Source organism: Ictidomys tridecemlineatus, chromosome 10 (genome assembly GCF_052094955.1).
Source record: "Ictidomys tridecemlineatus isolate mIctTri1 chromosome 10, mIctTri1.hap1, whole genome shotgun sequence".
Classification (NCBI taxonomy): Eukaryota; Metazoa; Chordata; class Mammalia; order Rodentia; family Sciuridae; genus Ictidomys; species Ictidomys tridecemlineatus.
The window spans coordinates 26174502-26199617 of record NC_135486.1 but is presented as its reverse complement, the minus strand read 5'-3'; the positions used below and the strand labels follow the sequence as shown (position 1 = coordinate 26199617).

At 32.3% G+C, this 25116-nt stretch overlaps 1 protein-coding gene across 1 annotated transcript in view; it reads right to left on the bottom strand.

The window, feature by feature from the left end:
• Positions 1-1713: 1713 nt before the first annotated feature.
• The window catches only part of LOC101966045 (complement factor H-like), a 42323-nt gene continuing 18920 nt past the window's right edge, over positions 1714-25116 (bottom strand). The window contains exons 5-11 of the mRNA XM_078022522.1: positions 23535-23726; positions 19980-20150; positions 17365-17538; positions 12340-12534; positions 11752-11925; positions 4748-4924; positions 1714-1975 (exon numbers count right to left, since the gene is read on the bottom strand). Of these exons, the coding sequence (XP_077878648.1) occupies positions 1719-1975; positions 4748-4924; positions 11752-11925; positions 12340-12534; positions 17365-17538; positions 19980-20150; positions 23535-23726 (1340 nt within the window). The 3' untranslated portion in view covers positions 1714-1718. The remainder of the gene's footprint in view (positions 1976-4747; positions 4925-11751; positions 11926-12339; positions 12535-17364; positions 17539-19979; positions 20151-23534; positions 23727-25116) is intronic.

Sequence of the window (25116 nt, the reverse complement as noted above, 5' to 3'; positions counted from 1 at the left end):
AGGCTGGCTTTGAATTTGTGATGCACCTGCCTCAGCCTCCTAAGCCCTGGGATTACAGACGTGCACCACCACAGCAGACCTGATAAAAATTTTTAACAAAAGAGACAGAAAATAAAAATAACCATACCTTCACATGAGGGAGTTGGACTCCATCCTGAACTAGTGCATGTAGCATTGCCTCTTTCACTGTTTTCAAAACCTTGATTGCATTTATATTGAAATATTTCATTCTCCTTATAAATTTTCTTAGGAGATACAGAATAGCCATTTCTAATTTCTGGTGATGTGCAGGAAATTTCTAAATGCAAGGGATTAAATTCTAAAATGTTTATTATGAACTAAAGGACTATGACCAAGTTGTGTTTATATAAAAATAGAAATTTTGTTTCCATTAGGTAAATCAGCCAACCAAACAAAAGTTCTCTTTTAGCTTGACTGTCTGTTTTATCTGTTATTCTTAACATCAGTTGTTATCATCTGTTGCTCTTCATTTTTGCCAGAAGCTAAATTTCTGAGTAAAATTATGTTTCAACTTTAGTTTAAGGGTAAATTAGTCCTTTGGCAGTGATTTATAGTAATACTCATCAAATGTATATGTGATATTGAATATAGATTTACTGTGATAAATATTTTTTCCAAGTGATCTGTAAAAATAAACCACTTTCTTGTTATTGATTAGAGTACTTATTCAACATAAAACTTTCTCAAGGAAATTTATTCAACTCATTTTTCATTACATCTTTGGAAGTAACTGAGATTCTGCTGTTGTGTCTACACTGTCTATACAGGTTTTCTTTTTCTTTTTTCGTTTTTAAAGAGAGAGTGATGGAGAGAGAGAGAGAGAGAGAGAGAGAGAGAGAGAGAGAGAGAGAGAGAGAGAGAGAGAGAGAATCTTTTAATATTTATTTTTTAGTTATTGGTGAACACAACATCATTGTTTGTATGTGGTGTTGAGGATCGAACCTGGGCCGCACGCATGCCAGGTGAGCGCACTACCGCTTGAGCCACATCCCCATCCCCTATCCAGGTTTTCTGTCAAAAGCAAAAACACTGTGGAACCAACCTAGATGCCCTTCAATAGACGAGTGGATAAAAAAAAAAATGTGGCAGTTATACACAATGGAGTATTACTCTGCATTAAAAAATGACAAAATCATAGAATTTGCAGGGAAATGGATGGCATTAGAACAGACTATGCTAAGTGAAGCTAGCCAATCCCTAAAAAACAAATGCCAAATGTCTTCTTTGATATAAGGAGAGTAACTAAAAACAGAGTAGGGACGAAGAGCGTGAGAAGAAGATTAACATTACACAGGTGTGAGAGGTGGGAGGGAAAAGGAAAGAGAAAGGAAATTGCATGGAAATGGAAGGAGGCCAGACACAGAAAGATAAGTCCCATACATTCTCTCTTATATGTGGAATATTAAAAAGGGTGACCTGGATGTAGAATAGTGACCAATAGAGGTTGAGAAGTTATGGTAGGGTGGGTAAATAGAGACTGGATATGATCATGCTGAGTGTATGCATATATGGAAAATCACACTGACCCCCATTAATAAGAGCAACTATTACATGCTAATAAAAAACACATATATATATAATTGTATTTATTAATTATTTTAAAATAAAAAATAACATTAATCTTTATTTCCTCACATATGAATATTTGGTAGAGAAGCATTCCACAGAATATTCCTTTTTTAATATGTGAATTATTGCTATTTTACACAGAAAAGTATCATACTCAAGGTGCTGATTTTCCCAGGTCCCATGAGATTACTGAAGTACTTACGTAAACATTTTGGCGGGTTTGACCACTCTCCATTTCTACATGTTACTGTCTTGCTACCCTCAAGTTGATATAAGGATTGGCACTGATATTCAACTGATGAACCCGTAGGATATACTGGTAATGGGAATGAAGTGAGGTCTCCATTGTCAATAGGTGGAGGAGGTCCACATTTTCCTGAGGAATCTGGAAAAATATCATTTCATTTATGAGAGAACAAATCAAAATACAGGATAAAATTAAAGCCAGGACAAACACATCACTTTAGATATCATCAATATTTTATGATTTCTGGTAACAAATGATTCCTCACAGAAATCTTAATCACAGAAAATGAGAGTTACATTTTAAGCTCTTCTTTTCATCTCACTGAAGGCGCATATAAACCATCGACAAATGTGTCTGCTTTATAGTGATTCAATACTAAAAAATGTGTCTTAATATATAAATGCTGAACAGGTAGACAGTGAGGACAAACTAAGAAAGTTTCTTATTATATATGACATTACGCAGTATTTATTGTGTCCCTTCTGACTTCTTTTTAATTTTCCTTTTTATTACAAAAGAAACAAAAACTCCTTGAAAAAAGTTCAAAGGAAGTAATTTGTAGAAAATAATAGGGAAATATTGTCTTCCTAATTTGGACAAGATGAGTGAAAATCATTCTTACCTATTCCTTTTTTTTCAGGTTTTGTATGTTGAGTTTTTTTAAAATTTTAATTTGTTATGTATGACACAGAGTGTATTACAATTCATATGACACATATAGAGAATAATTTTTCATATTTCTGTACAGAAAGTATAGTCATACCACTCTTGTCTTCATACATGTACTTAGGGTAATAATGTCCATCTCATTCCACTGTCTTTTCTATCCCCTTTGCTAAGCATAATTTATAATCTTGGACATAATAATTTTTAAATGCCAATATAAGAAGACTCTAGAAGGTGCAGAGAATTCACTCTGGCTAGGAACTTCAGGACTCAAGGAATGGCAAACAGGTTGCTATATGAGTTCATTTTGGGGCTCCTGTGTGTTCTAGATGGAGCACTGGAGAAGGCTGGTAATCTCAGAAATGATATCAGGTAGAGATAAATAAGGAAAAGCTCATGCAGAGTCTCATCCCTTTAACCTAAGGACAAGGAAGGGAGCGGCCTTGCTAGTCTAAGAGATCTTTAAAACAATACATGACCTAATCTAGAGAAAATAATAAAAACATCATAAGGCACTGATGACCAGAGACCACCCACATATAGGGGTGGCAGAAGAGATCCTGTATGCCTGTAGAGGCTGAATGAGAAACCTGGACTTAAATCCAGCATGGCTGTAATGGAGAACCACTGAACAGGAAATTTAAATAAAATGGGGAGGGGGTCTCAAATGTAATACCTAAAATATCAAGTGTAAAATTAAAAATTACTCATCATATTAAGTATCAGAAACATTTAAAAACAAAAAAGATAATAAAAGAGAATACTGATGTGATAAAGATATTGATAGTCAATGTTTCTTAAAAACTCAGTAGGGTTTAGAACAGATAAATATAACAAATTAAAAACAAAACAAAATGTCTCACTGTACAGACTGAACAGTTTGAGGATGACAGAAGGATAAATCCATGCACTTCAAGATATAACAACATAAATTACCCAGTGTGAAAATAGACTGAAAAAAAATCAATCAATGAATCAATCAAACTTCAGAGACCTTTAGAGGAAAAGAAAATGTTGAAGAAAGAAGGAAGAAAGGATAATTGAGTTATCAAATAAATGACAAACTAAGGAGGAAAAAGTCTATTATATTATATATTCTTCCTTTTATCAATTACAGTGTCATTTTCTCACTCCTGTAATTGCTAAAAGGAAGAATATATAATATAATAGACTTTTTCCTCCTCAGTTTGTTCATTTATGTTTATTTATGTTTGATGTTTGAAAGAAAATTATATCATTTGGTAACAATGTTCACTGTATGAACAGGAAACACTAAAGGGTAAGTGGATTTAAATGGAAGCAAAGTTCTCATGTTTTGAGTGAAAATAAAATGCCATTACTAGTAGAGTGGTAAGTTGCAAATATACTATGTATATATTGTAATTCCTAAAGCAACAATTTTAAAAAGAAAAGTAATGAGGAAAGCTATCATAAAGATACACTCAAAACCAGGAAGATAAATCAAAATGCAATTCTTTTAAACTGTTCCCTGAAAAGAATGGAAGAGATCAGAAACAAGAATGAGAAATAGCGAAAATAAACAAACAAAACAAGAAACAAAAATCCCAATATTTATTTTGAATATAAATGATCTAAATATACTAGAGGAAAGAGCAAGTAGGGCAAGATAGATACGTAAAGGAGACCTAATTCTGTGGTTTACATAAAACTGACTTCACCATTAGCCAAAGGTAGAATCAAAGTAAAGTGAGAGAAAATAAATTAGGAAAAATTAATTTTTAAAAATAGAAATGGATGATATAATATCTCCATTATTCATTTCCTGAATTCTAAATGTTAGAATGCTGATGACCGAATATCCAAACTTATTTTTATAAATATAGTGATTCCCTGGCTGGCCTCAGCCATATATTTTCAAATACACTCTATATACAGAAGATGCCCAAATGTATATTTATATTCTATGATCAGTCTTCAATGACCTATTTCTGTTTCTCAAAGTAGATATCTCTTGGAGTTGTCAAAATGTACTGAGTGTCTTAACGTTTAAGATGAGGAATTTTCTCAGATTGTAACTGTTCTATTAATCTGGTTAAATGTGTCTTGAAAAAAATACACCATATTTCTTAGTTCCTTTTACCAGAAAATAAATCTTTAGCAATATCATATTATTTGCATTTGAAAAATATAATCCCTAAGAATGACTTGACTTTATTTTTATCAACATATTTTACTCACATTATGTCCTCAAGCAAAGAAAAGTTAGGAAATATGCTCTTCTACCTTTGCACTGAGGTGGCTCTGTCCAAGTTCCATTTAGACACATCACTTCTACTTCCCCAAATATTTCAAAAGGTTTGATACATTCATAACGTACTCTCCCACCAGACGGATACTTAAGCATCTGATTTGATATTATATTAGCATTTTCCACTTTGGGTGGATTCACACAGGAAAAATCTGAATAGAAAGAAAAGAAAGTATCTCTACCTAGTGTTCATTTTGAGTAGCTAAACAATGAATAAGATTCTGAATACATTTTAAGTAGGATTGAAGATTAATAAATACTTTGTCATGAAGAACTTTTCTGATTTTAATAAATTCACATGTAATACAAGGAAAAGAAGATATAGCGATTTTTTTTTTGTCAGAGCTAACCTTTCATGCCTTTAAATCTCTTTGCTATCCTTCACTAGAACACTGATAGATATTTTATCTCCTTAAAAGTCACTGAGAATAAAATATTTCCTCTTGGGTTGAGTACAACAAATAGCATGTTTGTCTCCAAGAGACGTTTCATTTTGAAGACGTGTGGTACTACCCTCTTGCTGAAAGCACTGGTTCCCCTGTTGAAGCTTGCTAGGGATTACAGTGGGTTTGACTCAAGTCAGACCTCTTATGATGACCTGATCAGGAAAGTTGTGGAAGTCTTCAAGCCAGGAAAATTTGTGACCACCTTGTTTGTTAATCAGAGTTCTAAATGTTGCACAGTGCTAGATGAAATCAAATATCTGTGGAATGTCTAACTAGTCATATTATCATGTATTACAATACATCTGGACTGTGATTTGGCAAAAAAAAAAAAATGCCAGTGGACTAAATTTTGGCCCCTGTCTCTTTTTGTGAATAAAGGTTTTTAGAATACAGCTATATTGATGATTTTTACATTAAGACATTCATGCTAAAATGCCAGTTGAATAACAGCAACAAAAATGTGGCTGCAAAACCCAAAATATTTATTGTCTGTCCTTTATTGTCTTGTCTATGCTGTAGATGATATCTTTGTGGATGGAGAATTCTTTGTTTTGTGGATGACTGTCAATATTCAAAGTAAAGAATGCTTCATAAACTGGATCCAATTCAGAATAAGAGTTCACTATGCCTTCCATACCAAGTATTAACAAGCTTAGTGCTTGCTAAGGGTAACTGCCTTTGGAATAGTCAAATTAATGTATACGTCAGGTAAATACTACCTTTATAAAAATATATGGAAAAGCCTATAATTCAGTTACAAAATATGTCAGCTTTCCCTCATGACAAAATACTCACTCCCCCCCCCAAAGAAAACCATAAATGGGAAAGATTTATTTTAACCCAAAGTTTCAAGGTTTTAGTCCATGGTGGCTGCCTCCATTGCTATGGGCCTGGAATGAGACAGAGAAAGTGGGAGGGGAGACAGAGACAGAGACAGAGGCTGGAGACAAAATAAACTCTTCAAAGACACATCTGCCAGTAAACTTCTTCCAACCAAGCCCCACCTCCTGAAATTTCTACCATCTCCTAATAGTGCTATCAGCTGGGGATCAAGCATTTATCACACATGCCTTTGGGAGGCATTCCAAATGAAAAAACACAATGTAAAAGTACATATTCATATTGTATTCATGGAGTAGACAATCAGGGGTAGTAACACACTTTATAGATAAATTTATGCTGAAATATTTATTAAAACTCTAATATTTCTGGAAAGCAATGCCTACATACCAGTAGTTCTTCTTTTTTGCTTTTTCAATTCGATACATATTATTAAAAATGCACGAAAAAGAATGACAATGAGATACTTTTAACTAAGAAAAGTTGACCAATAAACGGGAAGATAAACTGTCAGGACAGGATTCTTTTGATAGAGGAATAATACCTTCTGTGGTTATCTCCAAAGATGTTAGGAATTCCAGTGTTAAACCTTGACCAAGATAAGCATGAGATACAGTATGTAGTGATTAATAATTTTCTATTTAATGTTCAAAACTACCCTGGAGGCACCCTTTATAAGCATATCTAAATTATGTAAGAATATATAGATTTATAGTATAATTAGTTACACAAACAAGCTTTAAGAATGTAATCAGAGGGATATATACTTCAAAACCAATGGTAAATTTAATAAGATCCTAATATACAAGAAAAACATTAGAATCCTATGTGATTTAATAAAAATGGAAAAATAAATATAATATGTAATATTATTTTAAAAAATCTCCTGCTACCTAAGAAAAGATTTAACAATATATGTACATAACCCACATTTTAAAAGTTAAAAAGCATTACTAAACAGATTAAAGAAGACCTAAGTAAATAGACCTACCATGTTCATGAAAGGGAAGAATTAATATTTTTATAATATGAATCTCACAATTACATACATATCACACTTACTCTCAATCAAACCCCAGCATAATTTTTATAGAAATCAACAAGGTGATATCAAAAGTAAAATAAAATGGAAAACAGCTAGACAAGGCAAAATTATTTTTTAAAATAATGTATTTGTATTTTATTGCTTCTGTAAAAAGACTTCTATTATCTTATAAATTCAAACAACACTAAGTTTTTATCTTAAAATTCCAAATATCAAAAATATGTCATGTATAACTGAGGTAAAATTGAGATGTTGTAAGAGGTGCATCCCTTTCTGGAAGGTTGAGGGAAGAATCAATTTTCTTGTCATTTCCATTTCCAGAGGCTTTCCCCTTTGTTTGGCTTATGTCCCCTTCCTCCGTTTTCAAACTCAGAAACAATTGAACTTCTATCTGGTCCTTTACCACAGTAATATAACTCCTTCTCTTTCTCTCCCTCCTTCTCTCTTTCTTTCCACACATTATCTTGATTTCACCCACATGATCCAGAATACTCTCCATATTTCAAGGTTTTGAAAGTAGCATCTCTAAAGTCCATTTTATCATTTCAGATTCCAAGAATGAGAACATAGACACCTTTAAGGAGGCCATTATTATTTCTACTACACTTAAGAACAAAGGTGGAGGACTCATACATCAGTAAACAAGACAGAGTATATTAATATAAGAAATAAATACATACATCAATTTAAAAATAAAGGAATAAAAAGCCTATAAAAAAAACTGGGCTGGGGTTGTGGTTCAGCAGTAGAGCGCTTGTCTAGCATGATCAAGGCCCTGGGTTCAATCCTCAGCATCACGTATAAATACATAAAATAAAGGTATCATGTCCAAATACAAATAAAAAAATATGTATTTTAAAAAACCACAAAAACCTACATTTAACAATTTCTTGACAAATGTGCAAGTCTCTCATTGATCAAAAAAACACAAATACCACTCTCCCTTATATTGTATTGTTCAAAACTTATTTATGTAGATATACCTAAATTAGAAGGAGCCTTTATTCTAGATGTTCATGTGCCCAGACAATGTATGCAGATTCTGTTATAAGAAGGGGAAAATGGATATTTGGGATATATGGGTATCTTTGGTACCAATGAATAAATGCATATTCAATTAAAACACAAGTTCTAAAATTTTTATTGTTTTAAGAATGAAATCCATATAAAAATAAATTCGATTTCATAAAAATCATAACAGTATGTCAATAAACATATGAATATGAGACATAGAAATATTACTGGAAAAATATGACAATTTTTGAGCAAATTTAGCATTGGCAAAAATGATCTATATAGATCAAAAAATCACTCACAAAAATTATTAATTTGGATTTCATCAAAAGTTAGAATATATATTACTGGAAACAATCTCTTAGAACTGCAGAAGAAAATCACAAAATGTGAGAAAATATGTATAAACCTATATCTGATAATGGAATTGTATCCTAACTATATGAAGGACTATCACAACGGAATGATAAGACAATCTACACAATTTAAATGGGAAAACATTGAAATTTACAAAAAAAAAGTGTAACAATGTCCCAGCAGATATAATGTCTAAGCAGATATAATAGAGCTCACCATAAAGAGTCAACCAGGAAAATAAAATGAGAGCACAATGACATACCACTACATATATGCCAATGTGGCTAAAATTTTAAAACTAGCCATCCTATTTGTCAGTGAAGATGCAAGTCAATTGGAACTCTTATATGTGGCCAATTGAATGTATAAAATATTCCAATAATCCTGAAAATCAATATGGCAGATTCTTATAGATTTAGTCATGTACATATCATATGACTCAGCAATTTCACTTTTAGAAATCTATCCTAGATAAAGAGTAAAAATATGTCTATACAAAGACTTTGTTCAAACATTTGTTCAAATGTTCATAAAGAGTGCAATCATAATTACCAAAACATGAAAATAACCCAAATGTTCATTAGTAGTGGAATAGAAAACCAAATACTCATCGATTTGTATACTGTTATGTGACTTCATAATGAAAAAAATAGTTGTTAATGCAAGAAACAACAGAAAAAATTATATTTTGCTGAAAAATAAAGCCAAATATAAATGAATATGCTGTGTAAATCTATTGATAACAAACTTGTCAAAAGGCAAACTAATCTGTAGTGACAGAAATAACATTGATTACCCATGTTGATGGAATTGAGGGTAGACTCAGTGGATAAAGAACCAGAGAACTTTCTCATAATTTTAAAACTATCTCAAACTTCATTATGTTTATACTTATATAATTTATCAAAGTCTTTCACCTTCACAATAAAAGCATGTGAATTTCTTTGTATATACTTCATACCTAAATAAAGTTTATCTTTTTAAAAAGTGAATCCTTAGAAATTGAAAAGTGAGAAAGTGACCAGGCAAGGGAGGAAGAAGGGCCAGAGGAGGTAGTGGGGAATGAAACTGATTAAACTATCATGTGCAGGTATGAATATGTCACAACAAAGCCCATTAGTCTATTTATAAATACATACTAATATAATTTTTAAATCAGCCCTTAGAAATTAAATATGCAGTTTTTAAACATTTTTAAATATAATTAAGTTACTGAAAGAAAAAAGTCAAAGCAATCTGTCTACATAAAACATAAAAAGTGAAAAGACATAGAAATAAAAGTTATATGTACAAAGCTGATTGACCCAAATAACAAACACTTTGGATAGAAGAAAATACAGGAAAAATAAGAATATAAGCAAAAAATAGTTCTGAAGAGAAAGTTAAAAACCATCAAACAAAAGCTCAATACAAATTTTAAGCAAATTAATAATATAAATCTTGTAAAACTTAAAATTGCCAAAGATAAAAGAACATTCTTAGAGCTTAAACAAGTAATGGAGAGACCTGTTACCTACAAAGAATAAAGTTCAGAAAAGCTCAAAGCTTCTCATGAACAAAAATGTGTATTAAAAGGCCTAGATATGAAATATACAATATATATGTAGAAATACATACATAGAAATATACTTCATTTCTAAAAGAGAAAGGTCAAAATCATTAAGCTGTGAATTCTTTGTAAATTATTCTGCAGACTCAAGAGAACTGCAAACAAAATCTAAACAGGGTAATTAAAGTAACATGGTAAGCTAAATTTAAAAGTTTTCAGAAGATCAAAGTGTCATCTCCCAAAGAAACTGATACAAAAAAGATTGGGATGAAAAGTCATGATTAGATAGCGATACTTATTATGAATCTACAGTGATTAAGGTAGAAGATTACTAAAACATTATTTGCTAATATTGCCAAATAGAATACACAGTATAAATAGTATCCATTTTTATGATATATGAAAAGGTACAATATAGGATTCCTGGGGAAATGTTGAATTTTCCCATATTGTTTTTAAAAGGAAATAATGTCATTATCATGCATCAAAAGCACCTGAAAATTAATTAATAATATGAAGACAAAATATAACTTTTAGAATAAAAAGTATGTCTACTTTCTGAAGAATTCTACAACTTCTAATTAATTTTTCCACTTTCCTTTATGTTTGATTACAGACCATTTTCAAGAAGTTTCTACACTTAAAAATGTTAATTTGCATTATACATTTTTAATTTTTGCTCATCTTTTGTATTAGAACATTATAAATATTGGTTTCATTTTGACACAATCGAATATGCAATAAAATTCACTGATAATTTTATAGTGAAAGGAACAATACTATTCATAGTAAACATTAAAGAAAAATAAAAGCCACATAAATTAAGAACACATATGTAATACATATAATTGAAAGAAAAATGTTACTAAGAATCCAACAAACATCAAAGCTTCCAAAAAGATAATCTAAAAAAACCATCAATCTGCATTTTACAGATTAAAAAATGAACTACCCATTAGCCCATAACAATGTATGCTAAACCCAATTATTAATAGAAGAAGCACATATCAAGACTTCAGTGTTTTACCACCTTATTGCCATTTATCTAGTAAATATTAAGATACAACATCACTTAATCATTATCAAGAACATAGAACAAGAATGCAGCACTGACCAGAATGTATATTAGTACAAGCACTACAGAAAACCTAAAACAAAATACGCACAATGTCCCAGAGACCCATTTCTGTTACATGTCCCAGAAATACTCAGAGACAAAGGGCAGGACTGCAAAAATGTCCCATCACTTCTTGACTGACATCTTTTACTCTTATTGTATTTATTTTTTATTTATAACATAATTTTATAATAATTTTGAGTCAAATGATTAATTTCAATGTATATGCATGCATATGACTTAATTAAACCAAAAAATGTTGTATTCAAATTCCTTTTAAAATTTTTTTTTTAGTTTTAGATGGACACAATACCTTTAAATTTATTATTCTTTATATGGTGCTTAGCATTGAACCCAGGGCTTCACACATGCAAGGCAGGTGTTCCACCACTGAGCTCCAGCTCCAGCCCCTGTATTCAAATTCTTTACTATATTCTTGAATATTGTTTACTAACTTGCACTTATTGTGCTACATACTTATTAATAAATTTTGATTTCCACTTTTACACACTTGAAACATGAAGACAAATTGTTATAAATATTTTGCCCCAGTTTAATGTAGATGGGTCTTTAAAAAATCATGAGGATAGGTATCAAAGCATTTTACTTACTAATCTGAATGCATTTGAGAGGAGGGGACCAGCCATTCTCTGTACATGTAGCTGTGTTTTGACCATTTGAAAGACTATGGCCAGGATAACAGTCAACTTTAACAGATTCATGTAGTGAATGTCTTGTTTCACGTGGGTAATATCCATTTTCCACATAATTGAAAATGCATTGTCCTAAGGAGCATAAAGTGATAAAAAGTGAAAACATTAATTTGAACAAAATATTGGACTAAAAATTACCTTTATAATATATAGAGAATGCATAAGCATCCAAAAATGTGCAATTAAGAAATACACAAAGCTACTATACCAAATGTTTGCTAAAAAATAAAAATCAATAACATTGAATTCATCTTTAGTTTTGTAACTAAAACATGTATAAATGATACAGGTTTTCTTGTATCTTTGGTTTGCATGTGATTTTTATGAAGAGTTTCATATAAAAGACAAAAACTAATTGGGTCTTTTTGTGCACACAATTCTTCCCTTGGCCCTAATTTGTCATGCAAGACTTAACTGTAAATACTTATGTACTTCTTTCTTCCCTCATTGAAAGATACATGTATCATTGTAAAGACATTTACTTACTGATGCATGGCACTTCTGGCAGCCACCCTTCTTTTGTGCAATGAATGTAACCCCAGTATGATTTTGAAGGAGGCAGAAAATTTTCATCACATTCATAGGCATATCGTTTTCCTATAGGTACAGGAAAGTATGGTCTATATCTTTCTTCATAATACAGACGTCCATGTTTTATTTCTGGAAAATCACAAGGTTTCACTTGTGATAAAAAAATAGGATAAATAATATTTTATTTCATTGAGCAACATATCAGAAATAAACCATTTAAGTAATGAATTATGTCTTATTATTAACATAATTACAAGGTTTCCAGGACAAGAAAAGTCACAGAAATCAGATGATTATGCTCTGTGAGGTCTTTGCTAGTGAAGTCAAATTATATCTTTTCAGTCACCAGAGAAATCAACTAGAAATATCTGTTAATACCAAAATAAATAAGATTATAATAAACAATAGTTTTCTTCTAATTTCAGTTGGGAAGTGGGATGTTTTTAATGTGCTAAAATATTTTTCAATGAGGTATAATACAATTATATTTTAGTAACTTATTCTTATATATTAAATAATTTAACACAAATTTAAGTGCTGTTATTTATTTTGTCAGGTTTATTTTTATTTTCTTGAAAAAGTACTCTTTCATGATATTGTTTAGAGAAAACCTAGTCCTTTTACTACCCAAATAGTATTAATTTTTTCCATGTAATATGATTTTATTTCAAGAAATCTTGCATGATATGTTATAAAGAATCCCCCATCGCCTTCATGTATACATAAATAAAATAAATATTCTACAACTTCTAATTAATTTTTCCACTTTCCTTTATGTTTGATTACAGACCATTTTCAAGAAGTTTCTACTCTTAAAAATGTTAATTTGCAATATAAATCTTGAATTTTTGCTCATCTTTTGTATTAGAACATCATAAATATTGGTTTCATTTTGACACAATTGAATTGAATTGAATTGAATGCAAGGAATTTTATTTTAAGCCCCATCCACTCATTTCCTCCCTTCTCTATTAAAATTTCTTTCTTCTACACATGCAAAAGGGAAATTTCCTTTGGGATGTTTATATATGAATATGACATGATTTGGTTAAATTCATGCCATTTATCTTCCTCTTTCTCTTCCTTCTTCCCTCTCATTCTCCAATAGCTACTGCCACTGATCTTCCCTATATTTTTATGATATCTGATCCCACCCCCACTGCCTTCTTTCCCTAAATTTACTAAAACTTCCTTATATGAGAGAAAACTTTCAATCTGAGTTTCTAAGTCTGGTTTATTTCATTTAGCATGATTTTTCTCCATTTCCTTCCATTCATCAGCAAATGTCATAATTTCACTCTTATGGCTGAGTTAATTCTTTTGTATGTGTGTACCACATTTTTTAGTTCTTTATATATTCTGGATATTAGTCCCTTGTCAGAGGAGTAACTGACAAATATTTTCTCCCATTCCAGAGGCTCTCTCTTCAATTCTACTAATCATTTTCTTTTCTGGGCAGATTCTGTTTTAATTTAAGGGTATCCCACCTTCTGATTCTTAGTTTTATTTTGTGAGCTTTAGGGGTTACGTTTGGAAAGTCAGTGCCTGCACCAAGATGATGGAATGTTGATCTTATGTTTTCTTCTAATTTTGGCTCTGATATTTATTATTTCCAATCTTCTGCTGATTTTGTAATTAAGGCCTTGAAGTACTACATAAGCTTATTTATTTGGGCTCTCTATATATTTTTAATGTAGATACTCAATGAAATAAATTTTACTCTGAGCACTGCTTTCATACTATCTCAGAGATTTAATATATCTTTGGTTTCATTTGTTTCTAAATATTTTTTATTTCTTCCCTCAATTATTCTTTGATCCATTCTTTATTTAAAGGATATTGTTTAATTTCCACATGTTTGTGTGGTTTCTGTTATTTTTCTTGCTTTTGATTTCTAGTTTCATTTCAGTACGTTCTAATAGGATACATGGGATTATATCAATTTTCTTTTTGTATTTGCTTAGACTTACATTTTGACCTGGAACATGGTCTGTTTTGGAGAAGGTTCCATGAACTTCTGAGAAAAAGATAAATTGGGTTTGAATACATACAGTTTGGATATATCCTTATTTTTATTTTATGTTTTGATGACCTATTAGTGATAAGGATGTATTGAAATCTTCCAGTATTACTGTATTGGGATATATCTGGGATTTAATGTTAGTTGTGATAAACCTTTATTTTATTTATTTATATGAGGTGTTGAGAATCGAACTCAGTACCTCACACATGCCAGGCAAGTGTGCTACTGCTAGCTACAGCCATAGTACTACTGCTAGCTATAGCCACAGCCTCTTAAGAAGAATTTTTAAATGTAAACTGATGATATTTGGGATATATATATTAATTATCATTATTTCTTCTTGTTGGATTGTTTCCTTTCCTAGGATGCAATGGCTCTCTTTTTCTCTTCTGATTTACTCTTGCTTGAAATATGCTTTGTCAGATATGAAGAATGACTACTCCAGCTTTTTTTTGAGAGTCCATTTGCATGAAGAAATTTTTTTTCAATCCTTCTGCCTTCAGTCTGCAAGTGTCTTTACCTATGAAATGAGTCTCCTGCAAACAGAATTTGGTTGGATCTTGTTTTTGGATCCATTCATCTAGTCTATGTCTTTTAATGAGTGAGTTGAGACTATTTATTTTCAGTGTTACTATGGATATATTATTTGAATTTTGGATTATATATTTTGAATTCTTGCTCAACCTAAACGTCTTTTTTTTTTTTTAACAAACGTGAGAAAATGATTTCTTCTAAGTATACTTTCTTGGTCTACAGTTCATATCTCTTATCATTGACAAATGCTTCCTCACTTTTATGAAGCTTCCAGTGTTGAAATTAAAATGCTTTTTAGCATTTAGTCTTGTTCCTTTTATGTAACATTCACTTTTCCCCCTGTAATGCTTTTTTAAAGATTTTGAATATTCTATATTAACCCATGGGTTTTAGAAATTACATCATGATCTGTCCAAACTTGTGTTATTCAACAAGAACTGTGCCTTGGACATGCTTGAGTCTTTTGAGTTGCAAGAAGTGAGATTTTAAGATTAATCAATTAAATTTCCCACTTGTATATCAGAGATTTGAACCTGGTGGTTGCAGAACAAATGTGTTTATTCATCTCCTTATGCTATTTCATGGAACATCAATAAAAAAAATTAGTTCACTCTTTGCAAAATACACAAAAAGCAGAGAATTGACAGGTATAATTATTATGATAGGCCAGAGGCACTTGGCTATATTCTTCACACTCATGTGTGCACATCTAAACCTCATTAAAAGGGTATTCCTTGAAGCAAATTGAATATTCCACTAGGGACTGATCAGCAGAGATGGGTGGTTCTCACAAAAGCCTCATTCTACTACTTAGAGAATCCACCTGCTTATACTTTCACTAAATGTAGCTCATAGTCTCATTACCAGCTATAGTGTTGAGTCAAACTGATCTTAAAATTGAATATTCACTAATTTTCATAACTGTTGCTAATCCATCTGTCCAAGGGAAGTTTATTTCTTTGACTCAAGCCCAGGATTTTATAGTTACCATTGCAGAAGTTTATTCTATTTGATTCAATTTGACATGTAGGATTTTCTTTGAATGATATGCCTAGTGTAGATTCACTAACATCATCCTTTGTGTCATTCAAGTTGTGAATTTATGCTACATTTTCCCTGAGCCACTGAATAATTTGATGTCACCAATGAGTAATGGAGTTGTTCTGAAAAGAAAGTTCTTTTGGTCGGTTATCAGATAAAATTATTTAATGAAATTGCAAAGAGATAAACCACCTAACTCATCAATTTCATTGTCTTATCCATAAGAACCTGTGGAAGGCAGGTTCAGATATATTTGAGCAAATCCATATTGTCAAAGTCAACTATAAAATCACTGAACATTGACCTTATAGTTCTTACGCACATTGAAATTTGTTTCACAGTTATAAAAGCTTTCTCTGTTAGTGACTGGAATTTTGCCTAGAACTAACATTGAACTCATTGGCCAATCATTTGTGTCATCACATTTTTGTTTAAGTGTGATACACCTTTAAAATGTACTGCTAGACAGAAAGAAAAGGAATATGACTATGGAGATAAACTAAAACTTGAAGAGGGCCAAGAAAGCATTCCATAAATAAAATAGTGTTGACCAGAATGGAATTTTGCCACATGTAAGATTTGTAGAAAACTACATAAGTCCTCAGCACTCCTCTCTCACAATAGGGGAGCTTTATTTTTCTCCTTTTGGGGGCATGTTGGACTTAGTGTCTCATTTCTGAAGAATAGATGTGGTGGTAGCAAGAGTGTATGAGTAGATTCTAAGTGGTATTCAGGCCTCTACTCACTCAGATCAGTAGCTCTAGAGAAAGTTAGCTGTCATTCAGGTAACCTAAGAGAGGCCCATGTGGTCAGGAGCTGAGGCCTCCTGCCAAAATCTGTGAGTGGACCATGTGGGAAACTGATCCTGCAGAACAGTCTATTACTCCAATGTACTGACTGCACCACAAGAAGAAACTGACTCAGAACTACCCAGGGAAGTCATTCCCCAATTCCTCACCCACAGACACTGTCAGACAACAAATGTTTGGTATTAAATATGTTTGGGGGGATATTTGTTTTAATGAAACAAATAACTAACATATTATCTGTTAGAAGGTAGTATTTTCACCCAATGTTTTATTCACGTATTGGAAGAATTTTATTAATTAGAGAAATACACTTATACACATACATATATTTTTTCAGTTGCAAGAAACTGTTTTTAGTTTACTTAGTGATTTTCTTAGTGATTTTCATACTAAGAAAAATAAAGAATGCTTTTAAAGGCTCACTTTAGGTACATATCATGTACATAAACATAGACAACTATTTGGTCTTGTTACTGTGTGTGTGTGTGTGTGTGTGTGTGTGTGTGTGTGTGTTTAGGAGAAAAAAAATCAATTCAGAATTACAAAATAGGAAAAGATATAAATGAAACTTACAGCTACATCTTGGAGGAGGTATCCAGCCACTACTTGTACATTTTGCAGTATTTCCCCTGGTTGCAGGATAAAAACCACTTTTACATTCATATCTGATTTCATCCTCAGTTCTGTGCTTAATCCTTTCAGGTGAGTAAACACCATTTGGAATATAAGGAGGATTACACATTATTTCTGGGAAAAAAATAGGATGTGTGAATAGTGTGGAAATCAGTACTCATTAAAATTAAGTATATCAAAGTAAGACTATAGGTGATATTTATTTGTCCGTAGAGGAGCATCAAATGACATTAAAATAAACATATCCTCACATATCACTATATATATATATATATATATATATATATATATATATATATATATATATCCTCATGTATCATTCCTGTTTAACTTACTGTGGTTTTCACCAATATATTTGTTTCTCCTGAACTCCAAATCCCTCTTTGTCCAAAGCTATCATATACTTCATTATACTCCATGTCTGGCAATGACTTCATCATTTATAACTTCAAATATTTCTTCCACTTTCTTCTATTTCTTTGGGCACTGTTGCTCTCATAAGGATTGTTTACAAATATACATAGACTCTTCTTTCCACACAACTGGTAGAATATCACATCCCTTCTTTGAATTAAATGTGGCCATGTGACTTAGATAGTTCAATGTAATGAAAATTAAAACAGAAGGGATTTTTAAAAGACATTGTGTGAATTTTCATGTTCTCACTCCCACATCTGCAATAACTTAAGAAGAACATTGGAAAGATGATGCCTTTTCCACCAGATTCTTAGAACTAGTTTACTATGTTTCACTGCATTATCATTGCCACTGTTACAGGATTCTTCCACAGAGAGACAAGAAATGAGGGCATTCTACAGAAAGCAGAGTATATTAGTGTTGGCACTGGTCCAGCAGATTTGTATCCAAAGGCTGAGGCCCCAAAGCAGGAGGTGTTGCCGTATATACATCTTGTTAGCTTCTCTTTATTTGCTATCTCTTTGTCTCCCATATAAGGTAATATACATTCTAATTGGGCGTTATATTTCTATACTATAGATTTGCAACAGTGTTACAATAGAGTTGTGGAATATGCATGGTGATTTTGATGGTGCCATGTTACCTTTCCTTTGTTCTGAGAAAGTCCCTACCATACCACTGCATTAACATATGTTCATGAGTATTCCATGCATTCTAATCTTGCACCAAGACAGTTTAGTAATGAAGAATGTCAAGTAATACCTGCACAATTAAAAAAAAAAGTTTCATATGTGAAACATTTAGTAGCACTTCACTTTTTGGCAAAAAAATGCATAAAATCTGCAATGATTTTTCAGTGAAATACTGTGCAGGGACCATTCTGAACTGTGTTAGAAGTGAGCACAAACCAGAAACAAAGTGTAGTTTGTTAAGATATTGATATACTGCAATCTATTTTTTGGAAAGCCTTTTTTTGTAAAGGGTCTCTTTTGCAACTACTTAGGTCTGGCAATGTAATATAAAAGTAATCATACCCAATACATAAACAAATTGACTTTGTTGTGCTCCAATACAACAGTTCTTTTTAGATGCTTTGCAAATATCTGAGGACAAGAATTACTACAATATAGCTATGTCTTCTTGCTATTCTTTTTATGGTTATGATTTCTTAAACTCTTCAATCATCTATATTCTCTCTTCTAAGTCATGATAGTTGGAAGACATCCCTTTAAAAGAAGGTAGGCAAAACAGAACACAACATTCAGATATACTTCTTGTGGGGAAAAGCGCTCTGCCTCTCTGCATGACATCCTTCCATGAAGAAGCTGGGAGTTAGGATTTCTTTTTCAGCATCATCATCACTGTTGTTCCAAATTAGACCCATTGCTCATGAAAACCTCCACTTTTTGGATCCCTTTAATTCCATTTCCAATAGAGATTTACCTCATCTGATATTAATATAATATACTCTTTAGAGCCAAATTCTAGGCTTTAGAAGAGCAATCTATGTATTTGAGAATTGCAGATTATTGAAATTGGAAAGCCTATGACAGTCCTGACTCTGCTCCTGGAATGTTTTATCACCATGAACTAGCTACTTAATAGTATATTTAAGCTTCTGGTTCTATTTATTTTTATCTTTAGAGAATATCATACAAATTAGTGTCAAAAGGACTTTGCACACTTAATTATTACAAATTTAATACTCTGTTTTGAGAAAAATAGATTGCTTACATAAAATTATTATATTAATTAAAATAATTGGGGTTGGGCTGTAGTTCAGTGAATGGTAGAATCCTTGCTTAGTATACAGAAGGTCCTGGGCCCAATCCCACATACCACAAAAATAAATAACAAATAAATAAATAAATAACCAATAAAATTCTTTTGGTGAAGGGTACCAAGGAATGAACTCAAGGGCACTTGACCACTGAGCCACACTCCCAGCCCCCTTTTGTATTTTATTGAGATACAGGGTCTCACTGAGTTCCTTAGTACTTTGCTTTCACTGAGGCTGGCTTTGAATTTGTGATGCACCTGCCTCAGCCTCCTAAGCCCTGGGATTACAGACGTGCACCACCACAGCAGACCTGATAAAAATTTTTAACAAAAGAGACAGAAAATAAAAATAACCATACCTTCACATGAGGGAGTTGGACTCCATCCTGAACTAGTGCATGTAGCATTGCCTCTTTCACTGTTTTCAAAACCTTGATTGCATTTATATTGAAATATTTCATTCTCCTTATAAATTTTCTTAGGAGATACAGAATAGCCATTTCTAATTTCTGGCGATGTGCAGGAAATTTCTAAATGCAAGGGATTAAATTCTAAAATGTTTAATTATGAACTAAAGGACTATGACCAAGTTGTGTTTATATAAAAATAGAAATTTTGTTTCCATTAGGTAAATCAGCCAACCAAACAAAAGTTCTCTTTTAGCTTGACTGTCTGTTTTATCTGTTATTCTTAATATCAGTTGTTATCATCTGTTGCTCTTCATTTTTGCCAGAAGCTAAATTTCTGAGTAAAATTATGTTTCAACTTTAGTTTAAGGGTAAATTAGTCCTTTGGCAGTGATTTATAGTAATACTCATCAAATGTATATGTGATATTGAATATAGATTTACTGTGATAAATATTTTTTCCAAGTGATCTGTAAAAATAAAACATTTTCTTGTTATTGATTAGAGTACTTATTCAACATAAAACTTTCTCAAGGAAATTTATTCAACTCATTTTTCATTACATCTTTGGAAGTAACTGAGATTCTGCTGTTGTGTCTACACTGTCTATACAGGTTTTCTTTTTCTTTTTTCGTTTTTAAAGAGAGAGTGATGGAGAGAGAGAGAGAGAGAGAGAGAGAGAGAGAGAGAGAATCTTTTAATATTTATTTTTTAGTTATTGGCGAACACAACATCATTGTTTGTATGTGGTGTTGAGGATCGAACCTGGGCCGCACGCATGCCAGGTGAGCGCACTACCGCTTGAGCCACATCCCCATCCCCTATCCAGGTTTTCTGTCAAAAGCAAAAACACTGTGGAACCAACCTAGATGCCCTTCAATAGACGAATGGATAAAAAAAAAAAAAATGTGGCAGTTATACACAATGGAGTATTACTCTGCATTAAAAAATTACAAAATCATAGAATTTGCAGGGAAATGGATGGCATTAGAACAGACTATGCTAAGTGAAGCTAGCCAATCCCTAAAAAACAAATGCCAAATGTCTTCTTTGATATAAGGAGAGTAACAGAAGAGCATGAGAAGAAGATTAACATTAAACAGGTGTGAGAGGTGGGAGTGAAAGGGAGAGAGAAGGGAAATTGCATGGAAATGGAAGGAGACCCTCAGGGTTATACAAAATTACATACAAGAGGAAGTGAGGGGAAAGGCGAAAAAAAAAAACAAGGGGGAGAAATGAATTACAGTAGACGGGGTAGAGAGAGAAGATGGGAGGGGAGGGGATGGGGGATAGTAGAGGATAGGAAAGGCAGCAGAATACAACAGACACTAGTATAGCAATATGTAAAACAGAGAATGTGTAACCAATGTGATGCTGCAATCTGTATACGGGGTAAAAATGGGAGTTCATAGCCCACTTGAATCAAAGTGTGAAATATGATTTGTCAAGAACTATGTAATGTTTTGAACAACCAACAATAAAAATTTTAAAAAAAGCAAAAACACAACAAAACAAACACACAAACAATAACAACAGAAAACTGCCCCCATCATCTTTGACACCACTTCTCTCAAACACTTTTCCCTGAGACAGTGACAATGATAACTGTTTTCCCAAATCCTCTTCTTCTGTCTTCCTAATCTGTTTTTCTTGGGGCTAACTACGAAAACTTCCAAATGGTCACTTTATTCCTCCACTTGAAATCCTTCACCAGTTCCCAAATCAGTCTGCATTAAAGCTAAGTTCTTAAGAATGGTGCATTAGCTTCTCAATACCTTGTTCTGGCCTATCTTCAGTTCATCACTGATTATCACCTGACTGCATCCTATGTGAGGCCCCTGTGGACAGTGGACAAGGAACAATAGGACTTCACACTTATTGAAGCCTCACTGCCTTTCTATGTTCCTCTTCTGACCTTCCTGGGACTGGCATGCTTTTGCCTTCTTCATGGTCACCTAAAAACAGCTCTCTCTTCCTGTAAGACTTTCCTTAAGCATCTGCAATTCCAGGAAGGTTCTGCTAGTCATTACATCTAGCTGTGATCATAGAAATCCCATGTATGAACCTCTAAAGTATTTAACTTAACATTATTATCACAGTATTCTCTTAGAATACTTAAAAAATTTATTTATTTATTTATTTACTGTAAGTTAGAATAGATAAAAAATGTGAATAAATCAGAGGTTTTAGGTAATAAATATGACAGAAACTTCTTCCCAACAAGAATAGGTTAAATGAAGTATGGTACCATTAAACTAATTGGCCATAATGTTTAACTTAAAAAACAAAATCATTGATGAATCAAGATATACAAATCAGCTGTAGTATGACAAAATAAATTGAAGAAATCATGGCTTACAATTGACTTAGAGATTTTTCTAAAATAAAATTATTTATTTGGTGGATTCAATTATGTTCAGCAGTTCATAATTAACCTTCAGCACAAATAAGAAAGAGAATCATTTCCTAGAAATAAGTTATCAAAGATGAGTTATTCAAAAATATAATGCCATCATGATGCATCAGTGGAAACAAATAATAAATATTTGGCATCCAGGATTAAAAATAGACTTTTCTGGAGATCAGCACAGAAAGGCTGAGCATTCTCTTTTAACCTGTAACAGCCAGGAGTGGTGTTACACGCTATAATCCCAGCAGCATAGGCTGAGGCAGAATTTCAAGTTCAAAGCCAGCCTCAAGAATAGCAAGACATTAAGCAACTCCATGACACTAAGCAATTCAAACCCTGTGTCTAAATAAGTACAAAAAAAGGGCTAGGGATATGGCTCCATGGTTGAGTGCCTCTGAGTTCAATCCCTGGTGCCTACCACCCTGAAAAAAGAGCCAACAACAATATGTTTATGGTTAGAATACGGATGTTGATGTCAGATAATAACCTAGGTTTAAATCTAGAATCTCTATGCTATGGTAATCTAGGCGGCATGATCTGATTTTTGTATGGTTTACATGTGAAGTAACACCAAAAAGCTCATGTGTGAGGAGAGTCAGTCTCAATCTCTCTCTCTCTCTCTCTCTCTCTCTCTCTCTCTCTCTCTCTCTCTCTCTCATTCCTGATCATCATGTCCTGAGCCACTTTCCATCACTTCATTATTTCCCCATCATGTCCCTTGAGCCCCAGGGAATGGAGCTGGCTATCCATGGACCGAGACCTCTGAAACTGAGAGACCTCAAATAAACTTTTCCTCCTCAAATTGTTCTTGTTAGTTTTTTGATCAAGCAGCCAAGAAGCTGACTAAAACAATTTTGCACCAAAATTTCTTCAATTATAGAGATGATACTAGTACATAAATCATAAAACTGTTTTGTAGGTAGAAAATAGATGACTTATACAGAAAACTAAGATCAACTACAGGGATATTGTACATGCTTAATAAACATTAGCTTTTAAAAAAATTTTTATATTCATTATTGTGTACAATGTTTTTAAATATATATTTTCATAAGAAAAACTAAGAACAATCAAGCAAGCAGTTAAGTACATCTTACCCACACATCTTGGTTTTTCATTACTCCAATGACCATTTACTAAACAAAATATTTCTTTGTGTCCTTCATGTTTGAAGCCTGAATTACACTCAAACTGCACGACTTGTCCAAAATAATATTCCTCATCTGGTTCTATCGAACTACTGATAATTCTCCCATTCTCTGGTTCTGTCACTGGCAAACATGTAACAACTGAAAAATAAAAATAATTTTTTCTACTAGAATTTGAAAACTTTATAATAAAATTGTGTGTGCATATGTGTATGTGTGTGTGTGTGTATATGTGTGTGTAAAATCATCAGCAATATAAAATAAAGGAAATTACTTAAATATTTTTAGAAGCATTTGATACACCTGTTTGCAAAAGATAAAAGTTAGGTAACATTAAAATTACTGTTTATCTCTGATTCTTTTCTGTGGAAGTAAACAAACAAATACTACTTTGAATGGTAGTTTGCATTTTTATGGTAACAAGTAGCTCAAATTATTAAGAAATATATGTTTAGAATGACTAAATACAAAATTTCCATTTATGCCCCAAATAATATAAACCAGCATTCTACAAGATATAAAAGTAAACTTCATAATATTTATTTCAATAAAAAATTGTTCTTAAATTTCCTTCCTCTTCCACCTCAGTGTTCAAAATAACTTGAGTACTTATTTTGATTTTACTTTATATTTTCAAATATCCAAGGTTATGGAAGTCAAACCTTTTTACTGTAGAAGGACCCTGGATTCTTGTTATAATGAAAATTCTAGGAGTGCTTCTCTCTCACCCCAAAGATACTGATTCAATAGGCCTTTTTTTTTTTTTTTTTTAGTAACCCAAATCTCAGTTTTAACAAGGATCCCAAGGGATATTCTCTCTCTCTCTCTCTCTCTCTCTCTCTCTCTCTCTCTCTCTCTCTCTTATTTATCTATTTATTTATTTTTGTGGTACTGGAAATAAAACCCAGGTCCTCATGCATGGCTAATAAACACACTACCACTGAGCTATAACCTCAACTCCTATATTTGATATATCAAAACACAAAATATGTAGTAATAAAATGACTTGTCAGGAGTGTTTGGTACATATCTGTAATCCCAATGACATGGTAGGCTGAGGCAGTAGGATCACAAATTCAAAGCCAGCCTCAGAAACTTAGTGAGGCCCTAAGCAACTTTGCAAGACCTTGTCTCTTAATAAAATCCCCAAAAGACGGAACTGTGGCTCAGTGATTGAGCACCCCTGAGTTCATTCCCTGGTACCAAAAATAAATTTAAAAATAAAAAATAAGATAAAATTACTAGATACATTGCTGCACTGGACAAGCAGAATGCAGAAAGAACAACTTTTTCAGATTTTTAAAAAGTTTCTTAAAGCCACCAACCTGTAGGATAATAAAACTAGATATCCACATTGAATATCCAGTTAAGTGGTTGGTATTCAGCAAGGGAAGGAACTGCACTGCATTATAAACCAAAAAAAATAATTAAAATAAAAAATATTTAATTAAAAACTTAAGGATGTTTCGATGTCAAACGTTTTGAAAAAGCTTAAATAGTTTAGCTATCTTGAGAGATTGTACATAAATTT